The sequence below is a fragment of the Synchiropus splendidus genome, chromosome 6 (genome assembly GCF_027744825.2).
Source record: "Synchiropus splendidus isolate RoL2022-P1 chromosome 6, RoL_Sspl_1.0, whole genome shotgun sequence".
Classification (NCBI taxonomy): Eukaryota; Metazoa; Chordata; class Actinopteri; order Syngnathiformes; family Callionymidae; genus Synchiropus; species Synchiropus splendidus.
Window position 1 is genome coordinate 8,628,280 of NC_071339.1, and position 14,652 is coordinate 8,642,931.

The following is a 14,652-nucleotide window of genomic DNA, read 5'->3' on the forward strand; positions in this document are numbered from 1 at the left end:
GTGACAGATGCTGCTGTGTGTCGTCATGGAGACCAACCATCTGGAGGGAAAGATGACCATTGGCTGGTTCAGGATTGCTCAGTTTGAAATTATTAATCTGGATTTTTTTCCTCTGAAACAAAGAAAGAGACTTTTCAGAAATGTTTATTTTCAGAGTCTCGCAGCTGAACAAATTAATCTTTTGAATTAAAAACCAAACAGAAACTTCACCTCCACTCATGAGGGGCGGTTCACACAGCTGCTCCCTGAAGTGTGCCGACTCCCTGAGGGGAAGAGATGAAGAATGTGATCAGTGGTTGACTGCTCTCAGGAGTTTTCCCACACTCCAGATAGCATCATGTGACCAACCATCTGGAGGGAAGACCTGCCATTGGTCGGTTCTGGAGGTCTGTTTCATTTCAAAAAGATGCTGAACTGATAGTCTGGAAGGTCTGTGAATCTTGGGTGACATCAGCTGTCAGAAAACTCCATCTACTGGAAGAAACACTTCTCATCTGATCTGGATCCATGTTGGTGGAGCGTCCAGCAGCTGCTCCTGAACTGTGCTGACTCACTCTGAGGACTATTGACCTGCGACTGGAGATATTGGAGCCACCTGTTAAACCACATTCACTTCTTATACTGTTTATCAATCCAACTGAAACAAAACATCAGGCAAACAAAAAATAAAACTGTTATTTCAGTTCTCTGCTTTATTGAGGAGCAGCATTTCAAGATGATCCTCATCATTTGCAAAGCTTTACTTTCACTCAAGTGTCCACTCAGATGCAGTTCGATCATCCAAAAGATACACAACAGTAATGGTCAATACTCCCATGAACTCTTCCAACCCAGTGGTGACTCTCTTCTCTCCAGGTGGCAGATGTTGTCAGACTGGAGGAACTTCACTCAGAATGAGCACAAAAGAATCATTCAAAGTCTCTTTGTCGTCTTCTGACAACAGCACTGAAGGAATTTGGAGGGAAACTTCTCAAACCTTCAGCTGTCAAATGCTCAGTGGATCACTGTGTCGACCTGTTATTTGTTAATATTTGGATGTTATGAACTATTTAAATTTGACGATGTATTTGACAATCATGTGGTACATCTCACTTCTTGATGTTCATGAATTCAAGTTTAATAGCTTTACATTTTTAAGATCACATATTAAAATCTGTCAAATATTGAGCAGACTGCACCTTCAAATTATTCTCGACTTCATTTCAGTTTGAATTGGATCCACTTTAACTCTTTCATTTGCTTAAACTATATTGTTTATATTGTTATTCTTTCTATCTGTTTTCAAAGTTAACTCAGTATTAATTCTGCACTAGTGGAACTGATGTTGTACTTCGCTTCAATATTTGCCTCCTCATCAAATTTAGCCAAAGAATTCAGGCATATTCTGCTTAAATATACTCATTCAACAAAACAACTCAGGAGAACAGAGATGGAGATCAACATATTTATTTCCCAAACAGGAGGAGCCATGAGAAGATGGACCCCTGAAGAAGAGTGATGACTCATCACAACAACAGCTTGTAGATTTCTACAAGACACTCTGGACTCACAGAGAGTGAAGGTTCAGTCGTCTTTATCAAAGACAAACCTGTGACAGTATCTGAGGACACGACTCACTGCCAACATCTTGACACATTTGATCCAAATGTAGAAAAGCTCAGAACATTGATCTTAAAACAGATCACATTGTTGTCTATAAAACACTCATTTTGCAAACACAAACAATAAATCATCACTGTACAACTGTGACATGAGTCTGACCTTTGGTCAACAAAAGGATAAAAATGGATCTTAAAACAGATCATCATGAAGTGAAGTCTCCGTCTATAAAAAGACAATCAATACTTCTGATCAGTGTCAATCAAAGCTCCAATATTTCACTGCATTTGAGAACAATCACTGACATGTAGTGACTCACAAACTGACTCACTGACAAACAGTGACTCTGTGATGTTCAACCAAGGTTTTAGAAAGAAAAACAAACATTGTGATCTTAAAACAGATCAGGTCCAGATTCATTGATGAAAAATCAATAATAACATTCTGTCAATTCCAAAGGGATATTTCTGATCACAGTGATCAATACCACACTTCCAATACAGGAAGTCCAACCATCCATAATCACCACTCAAGAAGTGAGTTCAGATTCATGCAACATGCATGATGAGATGTTTCCATCTTCACTTGAAAGAGGTCAGTGATGTCACTTCCTCCACAAACATCATCATAAAGTTCCTTCTGAACATTCAGAAGAACCAGTGAAGAACATTTCCCAGAGTTCAGTGCATCATCTCTGACCAATATGGTCATCTCAGCGCTCCAGTCTGGGTGTCTACCAGGGCCTCCAGGGGGCGCTGTCGCCTGGACTCTTCTCTGTGCTGACGCTGGTCTGGACTGTGGAGGTCAGAGGAGCGAAGTCCATCTCTCCCAGCTTCTTCTCAGAGGAGGACTGAAGCTTGTGGAAGTGCTTCAGCAGTCTTCCTTGTTGTTGGCTCTTCTGCTGCAGCTGGCTCAGGAAGCAAACGGTCATCTCCAGGATGTCTGCTTTCTCCAGTTTGGAGTCTGGTTGCTGTTTGAGGAACTCTGGACCCAGGAGAGACTTGAGCTGCTCGATGCTGCTGTTGATTCTCTCTCTGCGTAACTTCTCCACCAGAGGCTTTCTGAGCTGGAGGAAGAACAAGACAGTCATGAGTACACCTGTTCTGGAGTGTCATATGAGCTCCATCAGAGATGGTTTCTGCTGAAAGATCAAGTCTGAGAGGTTCTTCTATTTACCTTGTGGCTGAGGGTCAGGTGCTCCTGAGAAGTGCTGAGTGCTGCAGTGGCTGTAGGTGCCATGTCTGGATCTGTGTGCTGTAGAGGTCTCTGTAGAGAGAATGTGATCTCTGCTGGCTTCATCCCTCCTTTTATAGTCCCACATCTCCATGTCAATGTGTGAGTCCAGCTCTGGATGAAGGTTCTCACACTCTCCACCAATCAGAGAGCGAGCTCAGACAAAAGAGGATGTGTCACGTTCATGCCGTCATTGCCCCGGGGACAATAGTTAGATCTCAGGGGGACAGCTGGTGGACTGGGGGAGATGAAGTGTGTGGATGTGGGAACGTGGTGACCCTGTAGAGGTGGTCTGCTGCCCCATGATCAGATCAGTGACTCTGACACACGTTCATCATCACATCACACACGTCACACACTCAAAAACTCTAAAGAACCATCTTTGTTGAGCAACTTTAAGGATTTCATCAAATAACATGGAGTGACTTCTCCTGTGTCTTTCACAATTTTGTATCTGGAATAAGGGCGTACTGTTTATGGTGAATGGTCAATGAGATCCTGTGAGTACTTTTTCCATTAAAATAATATTTTTAAAAAAACTAAATAAAAACTACTGACTCAGCAAAGTCGAATTGTTTTATGAATCGCTGAAACATTTTCAAACTTTAGTTATGAAAGAAGAATTGGAAGTGAAGGAGATATGGAGTTGGTCAGCAGTTTTTGTGCTGCTCTAAAGTCTTCAGGTCAAAGGTCAGCTCCATTGTCCCTCAGTGGTCTGTGAGAGAGGCTCCAGTGGTTTCCCACACTCCTTTCACTGATGCTGGAACAATAGAAGTGTGTCTCATGATGCAGCACAGTAGGTACTGCAGCTCATCTCAGGAATTTGGGCATCAACCTGAGACCACTTTTTAACTGATATGTTCAATATTCCAGCAGAAATATTTCTAATTTAGGTCAGAAACGCACCTAATGCAGAGCAAATAATCAAACAAAGCTTTTGATTTGAGACATGAGACAAGGTGAATTTAAACTCTGGACATTCATAATTGTATTTTTGTGAAAGACAATTTCATGAACTAAATCATTATGTTTGATGCAGAAGAGACCAAAAAAGTCACATCACATCTCTGGCACAGATTGAAGGTTCAGACCTGAGAGTGAGACTGGAGTCCAGATGCAGCAGTTTGAAGACACGTGCCTCAGTGTGAGGAGAAGCTTCATGTCACTTTCCCACACTGACTCTGCGCCCTGTTGGTGGAAGAGACTGCAGTGACAGATGCTGCTGTGTGTCGTCATGGAGACCAACCATCTGGAGGGAAAGATGACCATTGGATGGTTCAGGATTGCTCAGTTTGAAATTATTAATCTGGATTTTTTTCCTCTGAAAGAAAGAGAGAGACTTTTCAGAAATGTTTATTTTCAGAGTCTCGCAGCTGAACAAATTAATCTGTTGAATTAAAAACCAAACAGAAACTTCACCTCCACTCATGAGGGGCGGTTCACACAGCTGCTCCCTGAAGTGTGCCGACTCCCTGAGGGGAAGAGATGAAGAATGTGATCAGTGGTTGACTGCTCTCAGGAGTTTTCCCACACTCCAGATAGCATCATGTGACCAACCATCTGGAGGGAAGACCTGCCATTGGTCGGTTCTGGAGGTCTGTTTCATTTCAAAAAGATGCTGAACTGAAAGTCTGGAAGGTCTGTGAATCTTGGCTGACATCAGCTGTCAGAAAACTCCATCTACTGGAAGAAACACTTCTCCTCTGATCTGGACTCATGTTGGTGGAGCGTCCAGCAGCTGCTGTTGAACTGTGCTGACTCACTCTGAGGACTATTGACCTGCAGCTGGAGATATTGGAGCCACCTGTTAAACCACATTCACTTCTTATACTGTTTATGAATCCAACTGAAACAAAACATCAGGCAACAAACAAAGAAAAAAGCTGTTATTTGAATTATCCACATCATTGATGAGTAGCATTTGAAGATGATCCTCATCATTTGCAAAGCTTTACTTTCACTCAAGTGTCCACTCAGATGCAGTTAGATAATCCAAAAGATACACAACAGTAATGGTCAATACTCCCATGAACTCTTCCAACCCAGTGGTGACTCTCTTCTCTCCAGGTGGCAGATGTTGTCAGACTGAAGGAACTTCACTCAGAATGAGCACAAAAGAATCATTCAAAGTCTCTTTGTCGTCTTCTGACAACAGCACTGAAGGAATTTGGAGGGAAACTTCTCAAACCTTCAGCTCTCAAATGCTCAGTGGATCACGGTGTCGACCTGTTATTTGTTAATATTTGGATGTTATGGACTATTTAAATTTGACTATGTATTTTACAATCATATGGTACATCTCACTTCTCTAGTGTCATAATTCCAAGTTTAATACCTTTATATTTTTAAGATCACATTCTTAAATCTGTCAAATATTGAGCAGACTGCACCTTCAAATTATTCTAGACTTCATTTCAGTTTGAATTGGATCCACTTTAACTCTTTCATTTGCTTAGACTATATTGTTTATATTGTTATTCTATTTATCTGTTTTCAAAGTTAACGCAGTATTAATTCTGCACTAGTCACTCTGATGTTGTACTTCACTTGAATATTTGCCTCCTCATCAAATTGAGCCAAAGAATTCAGGCATATTCTGCTTAAATATACTCATTCAACAAAACAACTCAGGAGAACAGAGATGTAGATCAACATATTTATTTTCCAAACAGGAGGAGCCATGAGAAGATGGACCCCTGAAGAAGAGTGATGACTCATCACAACAACAGCTTGTAGATTTCTACAAGACACTCTGGACTCACAGAGAGTGAAGGTTCAGTCGTCTTTATCAAAGACAAACCTGTGACAGTATCTGAGGACACGACTCACTGCCAACATCTTGACACATTTGATCCAAATGTAGAAAAGCTCAGAACATTGATCTTAAAACAGATCACATTGTTGTCTATAAAACACTCATTTTGCAAACACAAACAATAAATCATCACTGTAGAACTGTGACATGAGTCGGACCTTTTGTCAACAAAAGGATAAAAATGGATCTTAAAACAGATCATCATGAAGTGAAGTCTCCGTCTATAAAAAGACAATCAATACTTCTGATCACTGTCAATCAAAGCTCCAATATTTCACTGCATTTGAGAACAATCACTGACATGTAGTGACTCACAAACTGACTCACTGACAAACAGTGACTCTGTGATGTTCAACCAACGTTTTAGAAAGAAAAACAAACATTTTGATCTTAAAACAGATCAGGGCCAGATTCATTGATCAAACATCAATAATAACATTCTGTCAATTCCAAAGAGATATTTCTGATCACAGTGATCAATACCACACTTCCAATACAGGAAGTCCAACCATCCATAATCACCACTCAAGAAGTGAGTTCAGATTCATGCAACATGCATGATGAGATGTTTCTATCTTCACTTGAAAGAGGTCAGTGATGTCACTTCCTCCACAAACATCATGAAATATTTCCTTCTGAACATTCAGAAGAACCAGTGACGAACACTTCCCAGAGTTCAGTGCATCATCTCTGACCAATATGGTCATCTCAGCGCTCCAGTCTGGGTGTCTACCAGGGCCTCCAGGGGGCGCTGTCGCCTGGACTTTTCTCTGTGCTGACGCTGGTCTGGACTGTGGAGGTCAGAGGAGGGAAGTCCATCTCTCCCATCTTCTTCTCAGAGGAGGACTGAAGCTTGTGGAAGTGCTTCAGCAGTCTTCCTTGTTGTTGGCTCTTCTGCTGCAGCTGGCTCAGGAAGCAAACGGTCATCTCCAGGATGTCTGCTTTCTCCAGTTTGGAGTCTGGCTGCTGATTGAGGAACTCTGGACCCAGGAGAGACTTGAGCTGCTCGATGCTGCTGTTGATTCGCTCTCTGCGTAACTTCTCCACCAGAGGCTTTCTGAGCTGGAGGAAGAACAAGACAGTCATGAGTACACCTGTTCTGGAGTGTCATATGAGCTCCATCAGAGATGGTTTCTGCTGAAAGATCATGTCTGAGAGGTTCTTCTATTTACCTTGTGGCTGAGGGTCAGGTGCTCCTGAGAAGTGCTGAGTGCTGCAGTGGCTGTAGGTGCCATGTCTGGATCTGTGTGCTGTAGAGGTCTCTGTAGAGAGAATGTGATCTCTGCTGGCTTCATCCCTCCTTTTATAGTCCCACATCTCCATGTCAATGTGTGAGTCCAGCTCTGGATGAAGGTTCTCACACTCTCCACCAATCAGAGAGCGAGCTCAGACAAAAGAGCTCTGCAGCAGCTCCATGCTTATTGAGGCTATTGCCTCTGGGACAATAGTGAGATCTCCGGGGGACAGGTGGACCACTGCCTCCAACACACGCCGCTGATGAAGGAAGTGTGTGAGGATGTGGGAAAGTGGTGACCCTGTACAGAGGAGCTGCTGTCTGATGTTGGATCAATGACTTTGACATGTCACTCCTGATCATGCCTCACAATCCATGGTGAGTCTTTATAGTCTTAACTTTAGATGAATATGGAACCCAAGTTAAGGACAGTGATGAAATATGTATAGAAATAGATATTTGACAAATAAATTTGATTTTATTTCATGAAACTATTGTGTTTACACTAAATGTATTCAAAAAATCTGAGATTTCAAAAAACGGTCACAAACCAAATGATCATTTAAAGTTATTTTTTAACCATGAGCATACATTGGGAAGAAACTAGAGAGTGATGGAGAGCGGAGACCAGATGCAGCAGTTTGAAGACACCTGCCTCAGTGTGAGGAGAAGCTTCTGGAGGACAAGCTGACTCAGACAGCTGCTCCATAAAGTGTGCCAATTCCCTGGTGGATTTGGGTGTAATAAGAGGTCGACTGCTCTCAGCAGGATCCCACGCTTCAGACATGAACAAGACAGACTTGTTCCTTCTCTCTGTCAGACTGATCTTCACCACCAATTATTTAGAAAAGGTCAACTTGACTTTGGTTTTATTTGCTGTGTGTGTGAGATAAATGTCCAAACCAGCTTGAGCTGGGAACACAACATTGTTGTGGAGAGAACACACCACTGAATAAACTCCTCGTACGTCTTTTTAAAACTCAAACAATACAGCGCTGTCACTGCAGCGTTAATCTCTGGAAATGAAAGAAAACCCCACACAATGTGAATACAGTGAAGTCATGGATAAATTCATGTCAATCCTTTGGTCATGTGACGACTGAGCACTGACAAATGTGAGCTCAATTTGTAACCAGCAGTGGAGGATCTAAATTTACATGTCTTCAGGGAGATTCTGAACATTTCAAGACCATCCTCTTCATTCGTAGAGGTGTCACTTCATCTGAGAAGTCGACTCAGATGTTGTTGCTCAGTCAGGATGGTGACTGACGACAGAGTGTCAACACTTCAAGATGCTTTCCAACCCAGTTGTGTCTCTTCCCTGCAGGTGGCAGATGTTGTCAGACTGGAGGAGCTTCTCTCAGAATGAGAACAAATGAGTCATTCAAAGTCTCTTTGTCGTCCTTCAACAACTGCAGTGAAGGAATTTGGAGGGAAACGTCTGAAACTCTAACACTCTAGGATCCCTAAACTGGTTTAGATTGGGATTTGCTCAATGCAATGTGGACTTCATTCTGTCATTGTATCTCCACTACATTTTCATCTGCTGAAATTAAAGTCTGTTCCATTTCAAAAAGATGCTGAACTGATAGTCTGGAAGGTACAAGAATCTTGGGTGACATCAGCTGTCAGAAAACTCCATCTACTGTTAAACCACATTCACTTCTTATACTGTTTATGAATCCAACTGAAACAAAACATCAGGTAACAAACAAAGAATAAAACTGTTATTTGAATTATCCACTTCATTGATGAGCAGCATTTCAAGATGATCCTCATCATTTGCAAAGCTTTACTTTCACTCAAGTGTCCACTCAGATGCAGTTAGATAATCCAAAAGATACACAACAGTAATGGTCAATACTCCCATGAACTCTTCCAACCCAGTGGTGACTCTCTTCTCTCCAGGTGGCAGATGTTGTCAGACTGGAGGAACTTCACTCAGAATGAGCACAAAAGAATCATTCAAAGTCTCTTTGTCGTCTTCTGACAACAGCAGTGAAGGAATTTGGAGGGAAACTCCTCAAACCTTCAGCTCTCAAATGCTCAGTGGATCACGGTGTCGACCTGTTATTTGTTAATATTTGGATGTTATGAACTATTTAAATTTGACGATGTATTTTACAATCATGTGGTGCATCTCACTTCTCTAGGGTCAAAATTCCTAGTTTAATAGCTTTATATTTTTAAGATCACAATCTTACATCTGTCAAATATTGAGCAGACTCCACCTTCAAATTATTCTAGACTTCATTTCAGTTTGAATTGGATCCACTTTAACTCTTTCATTTGCTTAGACTATATTGTTTATATTGTTATTCTTTCTATCTGTTTTCAAAGTTAACTGAGTATCAATACTGCACTAGTGGCACTGATGTTGTACTTCACTTGAATATTTGCCTCCTCATCAAATTTAGCCAAAGAATTCAGGCATATTCTGCTTAAATATACTCATTCAACAAAACAACTCAGGAGAACAGAGATGGAGATCAACATATTTATTTTCCAAACAGGAGGAGCCATGAGAAGATGGACTCCTGAAGAAGAGTGATGACTCATCACAACAACAGCTTGTAGATTTCTACAAGACACTCTGGACTCACAGAGAGTGAAGGTTCAGTCGTCTTTATCAAAGACAAACCTGTGACAGTATCTGAGGACACGACTCACTGCCAACATCTTGACACATTTGATCCAAATGTAGAAAAGCTCAGAACATTGATCTTAAAACAGATCACATTGTTGTCTATAAAACACTCATTTTGCAAACACAAACAATAAATCATCACTGTAGAACTGTGACATGAGCCGGACCTTTTGTCAACAAAAGGATAAAAATGGATCTTAAAACAGATCATCATGAAGTGAAGTCCCCATCTATAAAAAGACAATCAATACTTCTGATCAGTGTCAATCAAAGCTCCAATATTTCACGGCATTTGAGAACAATCAGTGACATGTGGCGACTCACAAACTGACTCACTGACAAACAGTGACTCTGTGATGTTCAACCAACGTTTTAGAAAGAAAAACAAACATTGTGATCTTAAAACAGATCAGGTCCAGATTCATTGATCAAAAATCAATAATAACATTCTGTCAATTCCAAAGAGATATTTCTGATCACAGTGATCAATACCACACTTCCAATACAGGAAGTCCAACCATCCATAATCACCACTCATGAAGTGAGTTAAGATTCATGCAACATGCATGATGAGATGTTTCCATCTTCACTTGAAAGAGGTCAGTGATGTCACTTCCTCCACAAACATCACCATAAAGTTCCTTTTGAACATTCAGAAGAACCACTGAAGAACATTTCCCAGAGTTCAGTGCATCATCTCTGACCAATATGGTCATCTCAGAGCTCCAGTCTGGGTGTCTACCAAGGCCTCCAGGGGCCGCAGTCGCCTGGACTCTTCTCTGTGCTGACGCTTGTCTGGACTGTGGAGGTCAGAGGAGGGAAGTCCATCTCTCCCAGCTTCTTCTCAGAGGAGGACTGAAGCTTGTGGAAGTGCTTCAGCAGTCTTCCTTGTTGTTGGCTCTTCTGCTGCAGCTGGCTCAGGAAGCAAACGGTCATCTCCAGGATGTCTGCTTTCTCCAGTTTGGAGTCTGGTTGCTGTTTGAGGAACTCTGGACCCAGGAGAGACTTGAGCTGCTCGATGCTGCTGTTGATTCGCTCTCTGCGTAACTTCTCCACCAGAGGCTTTCTGAGCTGGAGGAAGAACAAGACAGTCATGAGTACACCTGTTCTGCAGTGTCATATGAGCTCCATCAGAGATGGTTTCTGCTGAAACATCAAGTCTGAGAGGTTCTTCTATTTACCTTGTGGCTGAGAGTCAGGTGCTCCTGAGAAGTGCTGAGTGCTGCAGTGGCTGTAGGTGCCATGTCTGGACCTGTGTGCTGTAGAGGTCTCTGTAGAGAGAATGTGATCTCTGCTGGCTTCATCCCTCCTTTTATAGTCCCACATCTCCATGTCAATGTGTGAGTCCAGCTCTGGATGAAGGTTCTCACACTCTCCACCAATCAGAGAGCAAGCTCAGACAAAAGAGGATGTGTCACGTTCATGCCGTCATTGCCCCGGGGACAATAGTTAGATCTCAGGGGGACAGCTGGTGGACTGGGGGAGATGAAGTGTGTGGATGTGGGAACGTGGTGACCCTGTAGAGCCGGTCTGCTGCCCCATGATCAGATCAGTGACTCTGGCACACGTTCATCATCACATCACACACGTCACACACTCAAAAACTCTAAAGAACCATCTTTGTTGAGCAACTTTTAGGATTTCATCAAATAACATGGAGTGACTTCTGTGTCTTTCACAATTTTGTATCTGGAATAAGGGCGTACCGTTTATGGTGAATGGTCAATGAGATCCTGTGAGTACTTTTTCCATTAAAATAATATTCATAATAGACAAAATAAAATCTACTGACTCAGCAAAGTCGAATTGTTTTATGAATCGCTGAAACATTTTCAAACTTTAGTTATGAAAGAAGAATTGGAAGTGAAGGATATATGGAGGTGGTCAGCACTTTTTGTGCTGCTCTAAAGTCTTCAGGTCAAAGGTCAGCTCCATTGTCCCTCAGTGGTCTGTGAGTGAGGCTCCAGTGGTTTCCCACACTCCTTTCACTGCTGCTGGAACAATAAAAGTGTGTCTCATGATGCAGCACAGTAGGTACTGCAGCTCATCTCAGGAATTTGGGCATTAACTTGAGACCACTTTTTAACTGATATGTTCAATATTCAAGCAGAAATATTTCTAATTTAGGTCAGAAACGCACCTAATGCAGAGCAAATAATCAAACGAAGCTTTTTATTTGAGACATGAGTCAAGGTGAATTTAAACTCTGGACATTCATAATTGTATTTTGGGAAAAGACAAATTCATGAACTAAATCATTATGTTTGATGCAGAAGAAACTAAAAAAGACAAATCAATTTGCTCAGTTTGAAATTATTAATCTGGATTTTTTTCTCTGAAACAAAGAAAGAGACATTTCAGAAATGTTTATTTTCAGAGTGTCGCAGCTGAACAAGTTAATCTGTTGAATCACAACCCAAACAGAAACTTCACCTCCACTCATGAGGGGCGGTTCACACAGCTGCTCCCTGAAGTGTGCCGACTCCCTGAGGGGAAGAGATGAAGAACGTGATCAGTGGTTGACTGCTCTCAGGAGTTTTCCCACACTCCAGATAGCATCATGTGACCAACCATCTGGAGGGAAGACCTGCCATTGGTCGGTTCTGGAGGTCTGTTCCATTTCAAAAAGATGCTGAACTGATAGTCTGGAAGGTCTGTGAATCTTGGCTGACATCAGCTGTCAGAAAACTCCATCTACTGGAAGAAACACTTCTCATCTGATCTGGACTCATGTTGGTGGAGCGTCCAGCAGCTGCTGTTGAACTGTGCTGACTCTCTTTGAGGACTATTGACTTGCAGCTGGAGATATTGGAGACACCTGTTAAACCACATTCACTTCTTATAGTGTTTATGAATCCAACTGAAACAAAACATCAGGCAACGAACAAAGAATAAAACTGTTATTTGAATTATCCACTTCATTGATGTGCAGCATTTCAAGATGATCCTCATCATTTGCAAAGCTTTACTTTCACTCAAGTGTCCACTCAGATGCAGTTAGATAATCCAAAAGATACACAACAGTAATGGTCAATACTCCCATGAACTCTTCCAACCCAGTGGTGACTCTCTTCTCTCCAGGTGGCAGATGTTGTCAGACTGGAGGAACTTCACTCAGAATGAGCACAAAAGAATCATTCAAAGTCTCTTTGTCGTCTTCTGACAACAGCACTGAAGGAATTTGGAGGGAAACTCCTCAAACCTTCAGCTCTCAAATGCTCAGTGGATCACGGTGTCGACCTGTTATTTGTTAATATTTGGATGTTATGAACTATTTAAATTACACAATGTATTTTACAATCATATCGTGCTCCTCTATTCTCTATGTTCAACATTCAAAGTTTAATACCTTAATGTTTTTAAGATCACATTCTAAAATCTGTCAAATATTGAGCCGACTCCACCTTCAAATTATTCTAGACTTCATTTCAGTTTGAATTGGATCCACTTTAACTCTTTCATTTGCATAAACTATATTGTTTATATTGTTATTCTTTCTATCTGTTTTCAAAGGTAAGTCAGTATCAATACTGCACTAGTGGCACTGATGTTGTACTTCACTTGAATATTTGCCTCCTCATCAAATTTAGCCAAAGAATTCAGGCATATTTTGGTTAAATATACTCATTCAACAAAACAACTCAGGAGAACAGAGATGGAGATCAACATATTTATTTCCCAAACAGGAGGAGCCATGAGAAGATGGACCCCTGAAGAAGAGTGATGACTCATCACAACAACAGCTTGTAGATTTCTACAAGACACTCTGGACTCACAGAGAGTGAAGGTTCAGTCGTCTTTATCAAAGACAAACCTGTGACAGTATCTGAGGACACGACTCACTGCCAACATCTTGACACATTTGATCCAAATGTAGAAAAGCTCAGAACATTGATCTTAAAACAGATCACATTGTTGTCAATAAAACACTCATTTTGCAAACACAAACAATAAATCATCACTGTAGAACTGTGACATGAGCCGGACCTTTTTTCAACAAAAGGATAAAAATGGATCTTAAAACAGATCATCATGAAGTGAAGTCTCCGTCTATAAAAAGACAATCAATACTTCTGATCAGTGTCAATCAAAGCTCCAATATTTCACTGCATTTGAGAACAATCAGTGACATGTGGTGACTCACAAACTGACTCACTGACAAACAGTGACTCTGTGATGTTCAACCAACGTTTTAGAAAGAAAAACAAACATTGTGATCTTAAAACAGATCAGGTCCAGATTCATTGATCAAAAATCAATAATAGCATTCTGTCAATTCCAAAGAGATATTTCTGATCACAGTGATCAATACCACACTTCCAATACAGGAAGTCCAACCATCCATAATCACCACTCATGAAGTGAGTTCAGATTCATGCAACATGCATGATGAGATGTTTCCATCTTCACTTGAAAGAGGTCAGTGATGTCACTTCCTCCACAAACATCACCATAAAGTTCCTTCTGAACATTCAGAAGAACCACTGAAGAACATTTCCCAGAGTTCAGTGCATCATCTCTGACCAATATGGTCATCTCAGCGCTCCAGTCTGGGTGTCTACCACGGCCTCCAGGGGGCGCGGTCCACTGGACTCTTCTCTGTGCAGACGCTGGTCTGGACTGTGGAGGTCAGAGGAGGGAAGTCCATCTCTCCCAGCTTCTTCTCAGAGGAGGACTGAAGGTTGTGGAAGTGCTTCAGCAGTCTTCCTTGTTGTTGGCTCTTCTGCTGCAGCTGGCTCAGGAAGCAAACGGTCATCTCCAGGATGTCTGCTTTCTCCAGTTTGGAGTCTGGCTGCTGTTTGAGGAACTCTGGACCCAGGAGAGACTTGAGCTGCTCGATGCTGCTGTTGATTCGCTCTCTGCGTAACTTCTCCACCAGAGGCTTTCTGAACTGGAGGAAGAACAAGACAGTTATGAGTACACCTGTTCTGCAGTGTCATATGAGCTCCATCAGAGATGGTTTCTGCTGAAACATCAAGTCTGAGAGGTTCTTCTATTTACCTTGTGGCTGAGAGTCAGGTGCTCCTGAGAAGTGCTGAGTGCTGCAGTGGCTGTAGGTGCCATGTCTGGATCTGTGTGCTGTAGAGGTCTCTGTAGAGAGAATGTGATCTCTGCTGGCTTCAT

At 41.7% G+C, this 14,652-nt stretch overlaps 4 protein-coding genes across 4 annotated transcripts; all 4 read right to left on the bottom strand.

Moving 5' to 3' along the window:
• Positions 1 to 1,777: 1,777 nt before the first annotated feature.
• On the bottom strand, positions 1,778 to 2,898 carry LOC128760920 (transcription factor HES-1-like). The gene is made up of 2 exons (XM_053868662.1): positions 2,776 to 2,898; positions 1,778 to 2,665 (listed from the first exon to the last, which is right to left on the bottom strand). The coding sequence occupies exons 1-2, from the start codon at positions 2,896 to 2,898 to the stop codon at positions 2,333 to 2,335; spliced, it is 456 nt and encodes a 151-aa protein (XP_053724637.1). The 3' UTR covers positions 1,778 to 2,332.
• Positions 2,899 to 6,376: 3,478 nt separating this feature from the next.
• On the bottom strand, positions 6,377 to 6,942 carry LOC128760971 (transcription factor HES-5-like). Its single transcript, XM_053868775.1, has 2 exons — positions 6,820 to 6,942; positions 6,377 to 6,709 (listed from the first exon to the last, which is right to left on the bottom strand). The coding sequence occupies exons 1-2, from the start codon at positions 6,940 to 6,942 to the stop codon at positions 6,377 to 6,379; spliced, it is 456 nt and encodes a 151-aa protein (XP_053724750.1).
• A 2,484-nt stretch (positions 6,943 to 9,426) lies between these two features.
• Positions 9,427 to 10,832, bottom strand: LOC128760934 (transcription factor HES-5-like). Its single transcript, XM_053868694.1, has 2 exons — positions 10,710 to 10,832; positions 9,427 to 10,599 (listed from the first exon to the last, which is right to left on the bottom strand). The coding sequence occupies exons 1-2, from the start codon at positions 10,830 to 10,832 to the stop codon at positions 10,267 to 10,269; spliced, it is 456 nt and encodes a 151-aa protein (XP_053724669.1). The 3' UTR covers positions 9,427 to 10,266.
• A 3,254-nt stretch (positions 10,833 to 14,086) lies between these two features.
• LOC128760952 (transcription factor HES-5-like) lies at positions 14,087 to 14,652 on the bottom strand. The gene is made up of 2 exons (XM_053868739.1): positions 14,530 to 14,652; positions 14,087 to 14,419 (listed from the first exon to the last, which is right to left on the bottom strand). Exons 1-2 carry the CDS (start codon positions 14,650 to 14,652, stop codon positions 14,087 to 14,089), a joined length of 456 nt encoding a protein of 151 aa, XP_053724714.1.